At 55.5% G+C, this 14,566-nt stretch overlaps 5 protein-coding genes across 5 annotated transcripts; 3 read left to right on the top strand and 2 right to left on the bottom strand.

Annotated features, from left to right (window-relative positions):
- Positions 1 to 501: 501 nt before the first annotated feature.
- Positions 502 to 1,694, top strand: J7T54_001011 (uncharacterized protein; the record flags this gene model as incomplete). Its single annotated transcript, XM_051508797.1, has 2 exons — positions 502 to 663; positions 720 to 1,694. The coding sequence occupies 2 exons, from the start codon at positions 502 to 504 to the stop codon at positions 1,692 to 1,694; spliced, it is 1,137 nt and encodes a 378-aa protein (XP_051360137.1).
- A 454-nt stretch (positions 1,695 to 2,148) lies between these two features.
- Positions 2,149 to 4,240, top strand: J7T54_001010 (uncharacterized protein; the record flags this gene model as incomplete). Its single annotated transcript, XM_051508795.1, has 3 exons — positions 2,149 to 3,343; positions 3,398 to 4,139; positions 4,207 to 4,240. The coding sequence occupies 3 exons, from the start codon at positions 2,149 to 2,151 to the stop codon at positions 4,238 to 4,240; spliced, it is 1,971 nt and encodes a 656-aa protein (XP_051360136.1).
- A 113-nt stretch (positions 4,241 to 4,353) lies between these two features.
- On the bottom strand, positions 4,354 to 5,347 carry J7T54_001009 (ADIPOR-like receptor-like protein; the record flags this gene model as incomplete). Its single annotated transcript, XM_051508794.1, has 2 exons — positions 4,354 to 4,755; positions 4,808 to 5,347. 2 exons carry the CDS (start codon positions 5,345 to 5,347, stop codon positions 4,354 to 4,356), a joined length of 942 nt encoding a protein of 313 aa, XP_051360135.1.
- A 542-nt stretch (positions 5,348 to 5,889) lies between these two features.
- On the bottom strand, positions 5,890 to 6,200 carry J7T54_001008 (Coiled-coil domain-containing protein 72; the record flags this gene model as incomplete). The annotated part of the gene is made up of 3 exons (XM_051508793.1): positions 5,890 to 5,984; positions 6,033 to 6,122; positions 6,179 to 6,200. The coding sequence occupies 3 exons, from the start codon at positions 6,198 to 6,200 to the stop codon at positions 5,890 to 5,892; spliced, it is 207 nt and encodes a 68-aa protein (XP_051360134.1).
- A 528-nt stretch (positions 6,201 to 6,728) lies between these two features.
- Positions 6,729 to 9,443, top strand: J7T54_001007 (Serine/threonine-protein kinase-like protein; the record flags this gene model as incomplete). The annotated part of the gene is made up of 3 exons (XM_051508792.1): positions 6,729 to 7,487; positions 7,551 to 8,843; positions 9,216 to 9,443. 3 exons carry the CDS (start codon positions 6,729 to 6,731, stop codon positions 9,441 to 9,443), a joined length of 2,280 nt encoding a protein of 759 aa, XP_051360133.1.
- Between the last annotated feature and the right edge of the window lie 5,123 nt (positions 9,444 to 14,566).

The raw sequence follows: 14,566 nt of genomic DNA, 5'->3' as shown, positions 1-14,566 counted from the left end.
CTCGACAAAATTCACGACGCATCGCTAGCCTCTCGGCAAAAGGCTTGGCTCACAGTAGTTTGTCAGCTCAAGCCCTTCCATATGGTCGACCTTCCCGAAGCAGCGACTGGTCTCTTTGCATTATGCGGGGATTCTGCAACTTCCTGTTCGCCGATGGGGACTTCGCAAGGGGTCCTTGTGCAACTTCCAGGAACAGACGCGGGTCTTTTCTGTCAACCTGTGATTCTTCCGGGTCTCGATTGCGAGACCTCACGAGCACGCTGCAGCTAGACCATCCGGTGCGCCCACCGAGCTTCCCCATGCGGTGAGCCAAAGCTCTTGGCTGAGATGCCCCGGCGGTTGGGGGACAACTGCGAGGAACTATTGTCCTGGCGTCGGGCTGCGATCCCCGCCACTCTGTACGACTATATGAGGGGAAGTCTGCGTCGGTGAGACGAGGATTGGCCCTCACCACTCTTGCCAGTCTGCTCGTCTCAACCACACATAGACACTCCCGTCAAGATGCGTTACTCCATCCCTATCGTCGCTGCCTTCGCAGCCAGTGCGTCGTGCATGGCTCCGTCCGAGGCCCTGGAGGAGCGTGCGGTCAAGCTGTACACACTCGAGACGGCGCCTGGTGAGACCGTTGAGGTGACCGAGGACGAGAAAATCCAGATGATTGACGTGGGTGCTCATCTTAGCTGCGCGATAAGGAGCCAGTGCTAATCTTCACTGCCCAGGACCACATCCACTTCTTCGACATCACCGAGTGGAAGGATCATAAACCCGCCAACAGCGAGGCCAGACTCATGGCTGCGCGCACCTATCCCAGCTCGGTCAGCCACAAGGCTGCCGTCGAGGATATCATCGCCAAGGTCGACCTCGACAAGGTCAAGAAACAGATGCAGTGCTTTTCGTCGTTCCACAACCGCTACTTCAACTCGAGGTACGGTGTCGAGGCCGCCGAATGGCTGTACGAGGAGGTCAAGAAGGTGATCAAGAACAGCGGTCACCCCTTTGCCTCGTCACGCCTCATCCAGCACCAGGCATGGTCGCAGCCCTCCATTGTCGTGTCGATCCCTGGCCAGGTTCGTCTCAAGACTGTCATCACCGGTTCTCACCTTGATTCGGTCATCTCGAACGATCGTGGTGCCGGCCGCGCCCCTGGCGCTGACGACAACGGCTCTGCGTCCATTATGCAGCTCAACATCCTCGCTGCTCTCCTCGAGGACTCCCGCATCGCCGAGGGCGACCACCTCAACACGATCGAGTTCCACTGGTACTCGGCCGAGGAGACTGGCCTCTTGGGCTCGCAGGACCTCTTCAACACCTACGCCCGCCTCGGCATCCAGGTCGAGGGTATGCTGAACCAAGACATGGTTGGCTACGCCGGCCGCGACGGCAACGAGCGCTTCGGTCTCATTGTCGACAACGTCGACCCCGCCCAGAATGAGTTCCTCAAGCTCCTCATTGAGGAGTATGCCGATATTGGCTACGAGGAGTCCACCTGCGGCTATGCCTGCTCAGACCATGCCTCGGCCAACCGTAATGGCTTCCCGTCCGGCTTCCTCTTCGAGGCGCCATTTGGAAACCACAACCCTTACATCCACACGCCCAACGACACCATGGAGCACATCAGCTACGACCACATCAAGGAGCACGTCAAGGTTACCTCTGGGTATCTGTACGAGCTTGCCCACCACCGCTTTGCTTGAACAAGCGTGTAATCTAGTCAGATGAGATAGATGAACATATGAAGTGATGATGCTCGTTGCCGCGCAATTGAAGCTTTCTGTCGCTCGTATCGCCTTGGGATGTGGGCGTGTGAGGAACGTTGTCGCGCTGGCGGTTGTCATTCCGCATGAGCAATGTCGAATTGCAATGTGGCAGCGATAAATATCAGACATCTACGGCCAGCCGAAACTGGCATCGGCGTTTTTAAGAAGATAATAAAACGTATCTACGAGCTCCACTGGACGCATTTTTGCAAAGTACATGGACGAGAGTAGCTCAAGGTTCAGGATGATGGATGCGGTTCAGATTTCAGAATCTTCACACGCCGTCTCTAGGGTAATCTGAAAGGCGCGAACAAGTTGCGACTTCATCCCGCGTTTTCACTCCAAATTCAGACCCTCTCATCTCTCATGGACCTCACATCACCAGAGCACAATGCGAACGCGCAAAAGCAATAAATCAAAATCATTCGTCCTCGACCCTCTACTTATCGAGGACGATGACGAGGAAATCGAAGAGTCAGCTGCAGCAAGTTCCCGCACCCGACGCCGACACGCCGATGCTTCAGATCACGACTCCAACTTTGACGAGGACGGTACTGCGAGTGCGCAACAAGACGCGCCCTCTGAGGACGACGACTCAGGCGAAGAATCATCATCCGTCCATTCCGTCGATGAGAGTGAAAGACCAACGCTTGTATCAACGCCCGCGAAGAAAAGCACCAAGTCAGGCAACTATGCAAAGTTGAGAACTACCGGCGCAGGCAAGGAGTACTGGCCTCTAGAGCCCATGGCGTGGACCATGGATGCACCGAGAGGCTATGCCGGTTCCTTTGAGCGGTACTTTCGAGGTCCTACACTAGTCAAGACCTGGTATGGGCCTGAAGAGGAGATGCTGCGCAAGGCATTTGGTCTACTGGAGAGGTGGCTACAGTGGCCCCTCCTGCCACCAAGCGCTCCCATCCCGGTTGGTGGAAGGAAGGGTGTATGGGAAGATGGAATCTATGAAAGCGAGGCAAGCTTTCTGCCAAGGTGGAGGGAGAGCTTGGAGGCCGACTCCTCGCAACGGACGACACTTGTTGGCTTGTCTGACGAGGAAAGCGAGCCTTACCGAATACACCCTGAAAAGAATCTACAGATTCTGCTGGGTAGTCAAGATGACCCGCAAGTGGAGTCGACGAGCTTTGGCACATCTATCAGTATTCAGAGCAACGGGTTGCTCATTCCACAGGAGCAGTTGCACGAGCAGACACCCAGTGGGTGGGTGGTCGATGCGGGTGGTTTGGTGCTTAACATGGACTGGTCAAGGAAACAGCCGCATGAGACCCAGCTACTGGCCCTGGCTGTCATCCCCCAAGAGGATCAGGAGACCTATGACTACGACCAGGAGTCAGCCAGGCCAGATTTCCATCAACACGGCACAGTGCAAATCTGGGAGTGCCAAAGCGACGTGACGGAGGGCAGTGTGACAATGTCGCAGCATCAGCCGATCCTGCTGAGAACCATCTGCGCTGAAAGTGGGAGAGCTCGGCGGTTGAAATGGAGTCCGGCATGCCGTCATTTGGCCATCCTCTGTGGTGATGGATCTGTCCTTGTCATCGATCCCTTGGCAGGCGGCGACACACTCTATCGTAAGTCCACTGGTTCGTGCGGGTCAAATAATCACAAACGCTGACACCAATTAGAAAAGGTTGAAGGGCAAATTGCGAAGTTCCGCCTAGATGACGATGTCCCAGGCCTGAGTATGACTTGGGTTGGCTTCAACCGTATTGCTATCGGTTACAACGACGGCTCTGTGGCGCTCTGGTCCGTTCACCCCGAGCGACTTCTATCTCGCCATGCCGTCCATCACAGTCCAGTTATCGATATGGCTTCCGGATACCCTTCCCAACCATACCTTGTGGCATCGGTACCCATCGGTGGCATGGTGAGGCTTGTCGACCTGCGAAGGCCGAGCAACGACTCGGCGGAAATTCCGATGCTTTCTGTCAACACCACACCCAACATCTTAAACTGGAGTGAGCACCTCCAAGGCTACTTCTTCATGAATCCGTCATCGAGTATCTTCAATTCCGTCATCCAATTCTCGCATTACGCCTCCTTTCCCGTCACGAAACGAGTCTTCACGGGCGACAGCCGCTTGACTTGCCTTGCCATTGGCAAAACGCACCCATTCGCCCTCATAGGAACGACCGACGGGTCACTTTGGGCTATCAACCCGCAGTTCGAGGTCATGCAGCTCACCAACATCCGTGGCGAGCTCACTGAGCGAATCAAGGTGTTCCAGCATGAACACCGTCCCGCCGAGCGGTTCGAGCCGAGCTCACCCGCCTCGCAGCGCGGTGCTTCGAGATTCATGCGCGGCTTTAAGCCCGAAAAGAGCCGCCACGCCGTCGTTGAGACCAAGAAGGGCAAGTTGAAGAACGAGTACGACGAGGAGGTGGACGGGGAGGCGGATCATGTCAAGTCGCGCACTGCCAAGGTATCGACGCAGGACCGGTCCAGGGTCGTCATTCACGAGCCCTTGACCCGCGTCACGGCGGTAGAATGGAACCCGAACGAAGGATGCGGTTGCTGGGCTGCCGTGGCCGTGGGCTCGGGATTGGTTCAGATACTCGACTTGGGATTGGACAAGAAGTGATCAATTGAGCACACACGTCGAGCCAAGACCGGTATGGTGGTAGTCGAACGCCTTGCCCATGCCGTACAGGTGCGTACCTGCGGCAAGCAGCACACAGAGGTGGAAGATCTGATGCGAACTGCCCCAGATGTCGAAGCGGCCGGCCGGTCCCATTCTTTCGGGAAATCGAGAGGCGTAGAGTACAGCGCCGAAGATGTACATTGCCCCATGGAGGATGACAAGGCTGATGCTCATTCGATCATCGAGACCAGAGTAGCCGAAGATGGTGACGCCATGGGCCACGGGAACGATGCCAGACAGGCCAAGCGCGATGAACATGGCAGTGCGGTAAGGTCGCCACGCCGAGGTGCGGAATCTGTCCACCCAGGAGACGAGAGCGCAGCCAGTTCCGAGGGTGAAGATCTGGTCGTTCGTTAGCTTGCCCACACAACAGCGATACCGGGAATATCCTTACCAGAACCAGGTAGTACCTTATGAGTAACGGCTCACAGAAGAAGCCATAGTAGAGTGCTGGCACGTAGCTACCAACAATCAGTAAGACGATGCCCATGTAATCAAGCTTGTTGCCCCATTTCGCGTGGTCTTGGCTGTGACTGAGCAAGGCGTGAAAGGTCGCGCTCATACCCAAGCAGAGAAACGCGCCTGTGAAGAAACAGCCAAAAACAAGGACGTCCTGCTGGTTCGCATTTTCGTAGCGTGGCTTGATCTGCGTGTAGAGGTAGGTCGAGGACAAGACCGCAATGACGGCGCCCAGTAGGTGCGACCAGATGTTGACGCTCTCATTGTGAAGATGCCTCAAGGAAAGGAACGTATGGTGGTAAGATGGTTTATCTATGCGATATCCACCTGTGATGTAGTGATTATCGCGGCGCCAGTGGTCGATGGCATCCCAGCTGAGGAGGGCGTTGGAGATGGTTGGCTTGGTGGAAGGCGCTGGGGCGGCTGGTGTTGAGGGGTCAACATGGCGTTGGCGAAGGGTGCTCTGGTCGCCCATTGTGTGTGTTTGTGGTTGTTACCTTATGGTGGCATGTCAGGAGAGACGGGGTCGGTCGGGCCTTTTCAACTGTCACTGATGATGTTGAGAGGTTGTGGTGGATCATGAATTTGTTGAGACCGGCGGTACGTGCACATGTCGAAGTGCCCCGTCCGAGGTATCAGCTGCACCGCTGCGCCTGTGACATGTCGCAACGTGACATTTACAGCGACTTTGGTCGATCAGATTACGAAGGACGATATAATTAAATGTGGTGCAAGGACGGGCTTTCAGCATCTCCGGGTGGCGCTCATCGAGCGCCTGCTCAGTGACGCTAAGTTGGTGTCACTGTCGCAAACTTTGAGTCTGGTATAGTCTCTGCAGATTTAGCTGTTCGTTATTCATTCGTGAGTTGGGCATCACGAGCAGAGAAGAATGGGTCAGCCTTGAAATCATGCTTTCGTGTAGGTCGTCAATCCATCGCAGCGATATCTACGCCCAAACACCGTGGCTCCCGATGACTACCAGCCGTGCCTTGTCGCCTCCAATCCCAGATCAGTCGTCTATTTCTTGCCACTCTTCTTGATTCCCTGGTTGCCGGTATTCATCGGTCCCTTGCCACCCGCTTTGGCCGCCAGCTCCTTCCGTGCCTTCTCGTCTATTCTGGGTCAGCTGTTGATCACTACTGCGACTCGAGGGTTCGTACCGGCACGCTTCTTCTCGAGGTAGGCCAGGTCATCCTCGTCGAGGTCCTTGTTCTGCTTCTTCGCAGCCTTCAAGGGCTTGGCCTTGCCGCCTGTTGAACGAGGGGTTAGTCGCACATTGTGGGATCGCTGGGCGGGTCGTCCGTACCTTCTCGGTTGGAACCACCCATTATGGAGATATGAGGTCTTTGGAGGAAGATGAGGGAATTCGGAAGACTTAGGGTCGCAATGCGCTGGCGAAAATAAAATTGACCATCAGGCGCTGCGGCTTTCTCGACCAAAGCGGGATGAAGGGTCCAGGCTGCTGACAAATAAGTGGGTCACATGGTCCCTCCTATGCAATCGCCTGCAATCGCCGGCAACCGCCGTCTGGGATAAACTTCACGTTCACCTTGGTCATCATCGCATGCTTCAGTGTGCATCTGCAACGCCACCAGCACTGTCTACCTTGACCAGAATCTGCACTTTTCCAACTTGTCTGCTTGATCTGAGCACTATCAGTCATCGAGTCGCACCCTTTCAACTGTCATGTCCTGAGCAGTCCACGCTGATCTGGTTCGGCACTATTCCATTGCACACTCTGTTCAAGGCCTTCTTGCTGACCTTCCATCTTTACGCTCTGAAGATCCCTTGTGGATCTAGATCCAGCTGCGAAAACTGTACGCGCGCGCACAGCTACACTGCAATTGCTCCCCATCATGACGTTGAGCTCGGACGAAGGCGAAATCTCTGATGCGCCCCATGATTTGAAGGCATCTTCACTGCAGCGCGCTGCTAGAGAAAACGGTGTTGACCGAAGAGACAGACATCGCGATACATCGCCTGAACATGACACGGCCTCGCGGCACAGCGCCTCCTCCCGACGGAGTCGATCGCCTAGGGGGTACAAGCGGTCCCGCAATGACAGGGAATACAATGGGCGCAGAGGAGGCTACGATGATCGCGGAGGAGATCGATATCACCGCCCTAGGGTCTCATACGACGACCTAGACGAAGATTGTAACCGGAGTCGCGAGCGGGATCGCTTCCGCGATCCATACCCCGACAAAAGACAGCGCAATCGCAGCCGCACACCCGATCGAGACCGTCGAGCCGATAACAAACGACTTGACCGTTTTGTGAGGGGAAGTCCTGTGAACAGGCATCACAGCTCGAATGGGGGGCTGAGATATGATGACGATCGCAAGGACGAACGTCGTCGTCCACGAGAGCCGAGGGCTTCCGACACGACGAGGACATCAGCCCAAGACGATACGCGTGACGCCATACCATTGAAAGGTGGTGCTCAAGCGGCTGATGAAGCTCTTCCGATGGAAACACGAAAGACGCCGGAACCTGAACCAGACTATGCAGAGCCCCAGCCGGTTGACGAAGAAGCAGAGATCGAGCGAAGACGGAGGCGACGGGAAGAGATTCTGGCCAAGTCAAGCTCGGCAACGCCCCTTCTGCTACATGCTGTAGGTGCTGGGGATAAAGTCCGCGGCAGCTCACCAGCACTGAATACAGCTGGTGGTTCGCAGATGGACGTTGACTCGCCTCAGACACCGAGGACGCCAATCTCCAATCACGGGTCTCCTCTCTCCCCAGCTTCTCGTGATGAGTCCTCTCCTGGCGGGATTGATCTCTCCAATGATAGCAACCTCATGAACAAGCACAACGTCAAAGACAAAGAAGAGGATGGACCATCGGCTGCTGACTACGATCCAACAGTGGACATGAAAGAGGATGAGCGCCGAGATGAACTTCGTCACGGCCAGGTCGTCCTTCATGGTGAAGTGCATCAAGTCGTCGAGACGACCGAGCAGGTGCAAACGGAACCACTGAAGACTGGCAACAACACGGATGGTGACGAGGACGAGGACGATTTCGACATGTTTGCCGAAGACTTTGACGAGGACAAGTACGCCACCACGGCAGCGCCCAAAGCGGCACCCCTTGAAAGCGCTGAGGCTGGCGACGAGCCCAAAGGTGGTATCCTGGAAGGCGACGACAAGGACGGCTACTACAAGATGCGCGTGGGCGAGATCCTCAGCGGACGCTACCAGGTGCAGGCAACACTGGGCAAGGGCATGTTCTCCAATGTGTTGCGAGCTGTCGACATCACCACCAAAAAGCTCGTCGCCATCAAGGTGATGCGTAACAACGACGCCCTGCGCAAGGGTGGCTATACCGAAATTGCAATACTCGAGAAACTCAACAGTGCAGACCCGGAGGACCGCAAGCACATCATCAAGTTCGAGCGGCACTTTGATTATCGGGGTCACTTGTGCATGGTGTTTGAAAACTTGAGCCTGAACCTGCGCGAGGTGCTCCGCAAGTTCGGCAACAATGTCGGCATCAACCTCGGTGCAACGCGGACGTACGCGTACCAGATCTTTGTGTCACTCGCACACATGCGCAAGTGCAGTATTGTACACGCCGACCTCAAGCCTGACAACATCCTGGTCAACGAGGGTCACAATGTGCTCAAAATCTGCGACTTGGGAACGGCTATTGACAAGACCGACGCGGCGACTGCGCAGACGGTCATCACGCCGTACCTGGTCAGTCGATTTTACCGCGCACCCGAGATCATCCTGGGCATGCCCTACGACTACGGCGTCGACATGTGGTCCATCGGCTGCACCCTGTACGAGTTGTATACAGGCAAGATTCTGTTTGCGGGCGACAGCAACAATCAGATGCTCAAGGCCATCATGGATGTGCGTGGCCGCATTACGCCCAAACTCTACAAGCGGGGTCAGCTGTCAGCCCAGCACTTTGACGAAGCTGGACAATTCATCAGCATTGAGCGCGATCGCGTTCTCGGAAAGGTATGTTTCGCTCTTGATTGCCTGCACTTCCTGCCCCCATCCATTTCAGACGTTGCACTTTTTCCTGGTCTTGTGCCGCATGTGCCGTCGCCGAGCAATGCGTTTTGGCGCCCTGCTCATGCAAGGCATCCAACGGCGCCTTGGCCTTGGGCCAGAATCACTGTGAGCTGGCAGGGGGGGCGCTTCGTCGCAATCCTTCCTGGCCATGTGATTCTGTGAGCCGTTGCCCGGCCATTCGGAATGTTGGCCCATCCGTCCCTTTCTTACTAAGGCTTATGCGAGGCTTGTTTGCTCGCGGATCCTGTTGCATTTCAAACCCCCGTCCAGATCCATCTGAACGAGAAGCAACGGTCTGCTGACACGATCTTTTAGACGAATGTGAAGACTCTGTCCATGGCCAAGCCTTCCCGCGACTTACGGACGCGGCTAATGGCTGCATCGAGTGGCATGGCCGAGGGCGAGACGCGAGAGCTCCATCAGTTTATCGATTTGCTAGAGCAGTGCCTGGCGCTGAATCCTGACAAGAGGCTGAAGCCGGCTGATGCACTGCGACATCCATTTTTCACAACGTCGGTCAGGGGTAGCAGCGGCAGGAAGTAGACAAAACAGACGGGCGGACGGGTGATGCGGGCTGGTGGGATGTGAATGAGCACATTGCAGGATACGCACGAGTTAACAGCAGACGTCCAGGCCAACATGGCGCCGCCGGAGTGTGCATGCGTGGTGTTACGTCGGGAATATCACTTGGATAAATGCTTCTGCGTAGGACTACTCAACTGTGCCGTATGAGCTTTCGCATGTTATTGTGTGGTGGACGGTCTAGTCTTCCCGCTCCGATGGTCTAGACAAGGCGGGAAGACGGGTCCCCCGATGTCACGCCATAGGCTTCAGGCCACGGCACTATGAATGTGGCGTGGCCGGCCAGCCACTGCCTATGGTACGACAGTCACACGCGCTTTCAACCCTGTCACTGCTTCTTCTGTCCGAGCGCATAGCCGCCACATGTCGAGAGCCACAATGCTGTGGGAGCCTCCATGGGAACTTCTCAACTGACATTTCACCTCTCTTGGTTTGTACGTATATGCAAGTCATCAGTGAGCGGGACCGTTAGCTACGTACGTATAGTGAGTGGCTCGAGAGTAGTGAGTGGAGAGCCATCTGTCCAGCTCCAGTCCTATTCTAGGGATGTGCAGCGCAGAGCCTCAATAGCGACGTGGACGCCTACAGGCTCCCAGTATAGCAACAAGCTAAGCTAAATAGGTCGCAGATGGAGAAGCCGGGTAGGGGCGTTTAACCGGAGAAAAGAAGGGGAACAGGGTGGTCTGTTTTTTGTTGTTTGTTTGTGTCGTGTCCCGTGCCTCTCGAATGAAGGGTCTTGGGTGTCTGGACGCACAGAAGATTCCGTGTCTGAGTCGTCTGCCCAGCCCCGTCTTGTCGTCAGTTCGGGTCTCAGAATCTCGGATCACCAGGGCTTGACATAATGCCTCGTCGCATTGGCAGGTCTCGGTAGCTACCTGGTACGTATTACCTGTCAGTGGCGATATGGACACGTTGTCCGTAGGCAAGGGAGTCAGAAGACTTGATGGAAAGTTCTAGGGTGGCGGAGCCCCAGGGTCTTTGTTGGTGGTTCATGTTCCACGTTCGTGCACTTTGGGAGGGACAGCCGAGCCTCCCTTGGAATCTAGAAACAGGTCTCGTGACGGTTTGTCGCGGGGACCCCTAATCATTGACTCACTCTGTGCTGGCAGGTCTCAGCCAGATCATGATGCCACTTACACGGCTGTGGCTGTGGATCTCAACAAGACTCGGTTAGGTCACTGTCACATCATGGGCTAGACTATCGATTCTGTCCCTTCGAATCGGGTGCGAGGCAACTAGGCAATAGTTCACGGGAAGGCTCGCGTGCCATGTGCGCAATTTCTTGGGCCATCCTTCGACCCAACCAACCAACGACCAGGGAACTCCGTCCGGGAGCGCCACTGGCTGTCGCGGAAACGGACTATCGGTTGGTCGACGATAGACACCAATAAATCGTGTTACTCTTGATGAGCGAGCTTGATCATCTCGATCGCGACGATGGTGCTTCTAAATTCTGGGCACAGCCACATGCAATGTTAAAACTATGGACGACAATGAAATTGCATAAGCAAGTCGGGAGGCGAATTTGGGCTGATCTACGGAGTAGAACATTTGAATGTGTCAAGCGCTTGCGCCGAAATCATTGAGTGTGTATTGGTTGTAATTAGGCGCGTTCCTGTTTTTGCCACTTGTAACAGCCCGCATTTTGTGCCATGAAATGCTATTATACAATCTCACGTCAACTAGTGCGAACACATAATACTATTTCAGACCTCAAAAGGAAGTGAAATGGCAATTCCGTGGAAATGGCCTAGAGGCGTCGCCGTGATCTGTAAAAAAGTGCCGCGTAGGGTAAGCTGACGCTAACTGCTTCGATGTGGCCTGGATGAAGCCAGACCGTGGAGCAGCGTGATTGGGCAGGGTACGCACCCTCCCAGCCAGAGGGCATCGAATCAGGAGGTGCATCGGGCATCCTCGTCCAATATGCAGGGAGGCGCTGCACCGTTGGCCTGTTTGTGCAAAGATGGCTGAATGATGACGCCCGGTAGAACAACACCAAAGCGATAGTCAAGGTTGGCACTTGCAAGTTGTTGGCTACATCCGCGAGAAGATCGCTGTTCGAGGGATCGCTCCAACCACGGGTCGAGAGTCAAACAGCCAAAGTGCCTCCCTCGCTTATGCGCGGATCGTATTGACGTCGTTGGCGTTTACAGACGTGCTGAGTGATCTGCGTGAAGAGGAGCCCCTGAGATTGTCGTTGATGATTCGTTAGGTGACAAAGTTCTGATGTTCACCACAGTACATATAGTTATTCATAGTGAGGCAATGAAAGCCAATCATCAATGATAGTCGCAGCGTCGCAGCCCAGGCGGAGCTCGTGTCACCGCGTGCGATTTGCAGATCTGGCGCCTAGCCTAGAAAAGGCAAGCGCCGCAAGATACCCGCGTCTTGACCGAATCCGCCGTAGTGTGGTTCATGCGCTCAAGCCTGAGGCAGCAACTCTATGCCTGACCGCCACTCCTCCTTCCTGCCCGCAGCAAACAATCGAAGCTGAGCACGGCAGAAGCGTCGACAATCAACAACAGTGGTTCAGAACACTGAAACATGCCTCCAGTCCATTCCGCGACCCGTCGCAGGGTGCCCCAGACACTGATACTGACTGATCATTTAAGTGATACAATAACAAAAGACTAAAATCTCGCAGCCCAAGTCCCACCCAGCGAGGGGGTCCTTTGCCTCACTTTCGCAAGAATGCTCCTCCTGCGCATATCTATACGAGACAGTTCCAGCGGATTCTCTATCTTCAAGCAAGCCAAAGCGACCACAAATCTCCGGTTGAATAAGCTCACGATGTGATGAACTGACGTGCACATCACTGACCAACAAAATTAGCTCGACCTCGTGTCGTGCCTGCCAGACCAGCGAAATGGCGCCCCACAGCTTCACTGCTTCTTCAGACTTCTTCCCCACTCGCAGTCTTGCAGTTCGCCGGCATCATGCTGGCTCCATGTTGGCAGATCCGTGTGCTTTGAATGGCCAAGTGCCCACTAGGATTTCAGTCAGTGTGATGTGGCAGCAGGCCAATCACTGAGCTGACGGGAAGCCACCCATTCTCTTTTTTGCCCCCAACTACCCTGTCTTGCCTGTCAGAGACGGCAGACTCCAGAGGACACGTTGAGCGGCAGGGAACGACTATCGGCGCGCATGGCCGATATTGCTCTGAAGAAAGTAATTAATCAAATGCTGCATCAAGCTGCGACAACAGAACAACTCAAAGGAACCTGGGAAGTGTTGAATCTGCCGTGACACTAGCGAGACTAGCAAAAGTGTCTAGCAAGCTCCTAATGATAGTCCTACTGTGTAAACTACGTAGCCTGTTGCTGAGGATCAGGCACGAGTGCGACCGAGAGCCTAGCGTCAATGGTCATTTCTCCCGGACGAGCCGTGGTGGACGATCCTGCACAGTGTAGTAGCACGCACTAAAGCGGTCTTGTGGTGCTCGCTGGTGCATCGGCTGTGTCGTAATGCACCTTGCATAACGATCAAGCCATCGTTGTGCGTCACGGGGTGGCGAGGCTAAGCATTGCATAACTCATCAGGGCGGCTGCTCATTGGCCCTGAAAAAGATCTCTGCAGGTGAGGTCTCGGTAGAGCACGGTGCGATGCGAGGAGCCTCGGGTGACAGAATACACGTCCCCATCGTGGTGGCGATCGTCACCTGCTAGGCGGCAATCTCTTTGGCATCCTTCGTCACTGGACAGGAAACATCGCGGGCGACTAATCAATGACGCTGGCAGCGCTGGAATGACCACCGCGCGCATCCCCTTTGCTGCTGCTGGCAGAAGAATGCCAGAAGAACGTCAGAACGAAACAAACTTTGCCTGGGCGTTCCAGATGGCTCGATGGTCCACCTAATAGTTATCACTTGTGGTCATTCACGTTCCCGCTCTTTGCGCGTCAGGCCGGTCAGGCCACGTCGCAAGACCTGGACGGGATCTGGGAGGTTGTGTCGACAATCTCATCGTGCCAGCATTACAACCCGCAGACATCACCAGGAGATTTATTATTACTCGCAATTTGGTAATGCTTGACTCGTTCGCCTTGACGGCAAAAACAGCCTCGGCCGTCGATCAGGTCAGCCAGCGGCAGATGAAGCTAATTACTCACTGGCTGGGGCAGCCTGGAGGGGCTCATTCGCTCCTAGCGGTCGGCGCCGCACTGGGCATCCATCACCACGCTCAGCACTAGTTGATTGCTCACAGTGAACAATGCCACTCGTACACCGTGGCATTATATTACGCAACGGCAGGATGGTGGTGCGGTCAGGTCCGCCCGAAGGCACTGCGAACGGGCGGCTAGCCAGGTATTCCGTATGCCTCACAATCTGTGTCAGACGGTGGTGGTGGGCTCCACCCTTGTCCGTCTCGCACAATCATGGGCAGGCCAGGCTTACGCCAGTGTGTGAAGAATGTCTGGTCGACAAGCCTCACTGGTGTGCCGCCGGGGCCAAGCTAAGACAGCAGGCGTGCCAGGCAGGGATGGACTGGAAGCAATCTCTGGCTTTGCTGGTGTGTGTGGGACCAGGTCTGCCTCCTGAGAAAGGCTGTCCGAGCGCTCCACTCTCGGCCGCGTGCGTCTTGAGGCACAGCAGCAGGCGGGCGGGTCTGGTCTGTCTTTCTCTTGGTCCTGCTGCAGGCAGGCAGGCAGGCCAGCTCGTCGTTGTTGGGCGTGCAGGCTGCTGCTGCACTGCACTGCGCTCCTGGACTGGAGCCACCAGGCCAGTCAGGCCCAGCGTCCAGTCCAGTCCAGTCCAGTCCGGTCCCCTGCTTGCAAGGTGCGGATGGGAGGGCTGGGTCGCTCGCTGGTTCGGGCTCGGCATGCTGCTGTGGAGTCACGCCTCACCCACCTGTTGGCTCCGGCGTGTCGATGGGCCTGTTTATCAACCCAGTCAAGCCCACCCCTTTGATAGCTGGAAGTCCTCTGTGCCATCTCTATCGACAATCGCAGCAAGCCCGGACAACCGTCTTCCACCCCCATCGGTCGCAAGCAGCAGCACTTGATAACGACCTCAAACCACGTCTCAACCTCACCTCTTCCCACATCGCTTCTTCCATGGATCATTCTCTTCAACACCACGACACTCC

This window comes from Emericellopsis cladophorae (assembly GCF_022114955.1).
Source record: "Emericellopsis cladophorae strain MUM 19.33 chromosome Unknown NODE_49_length_168633_cov_116_125306, whole genome shotgun sequence".
Taxonomy (NCBI): domain Eukaryota; kingdom Fungi; phylum Ascomycota; class Sordariomycetes; order Hypocreales; family Bionectriaceae; genus Emericellopsis; species Emericellopsis cladophorae.
This window is presented reverse-complemented; position numbering and strand designations above follow the sequence as displayed.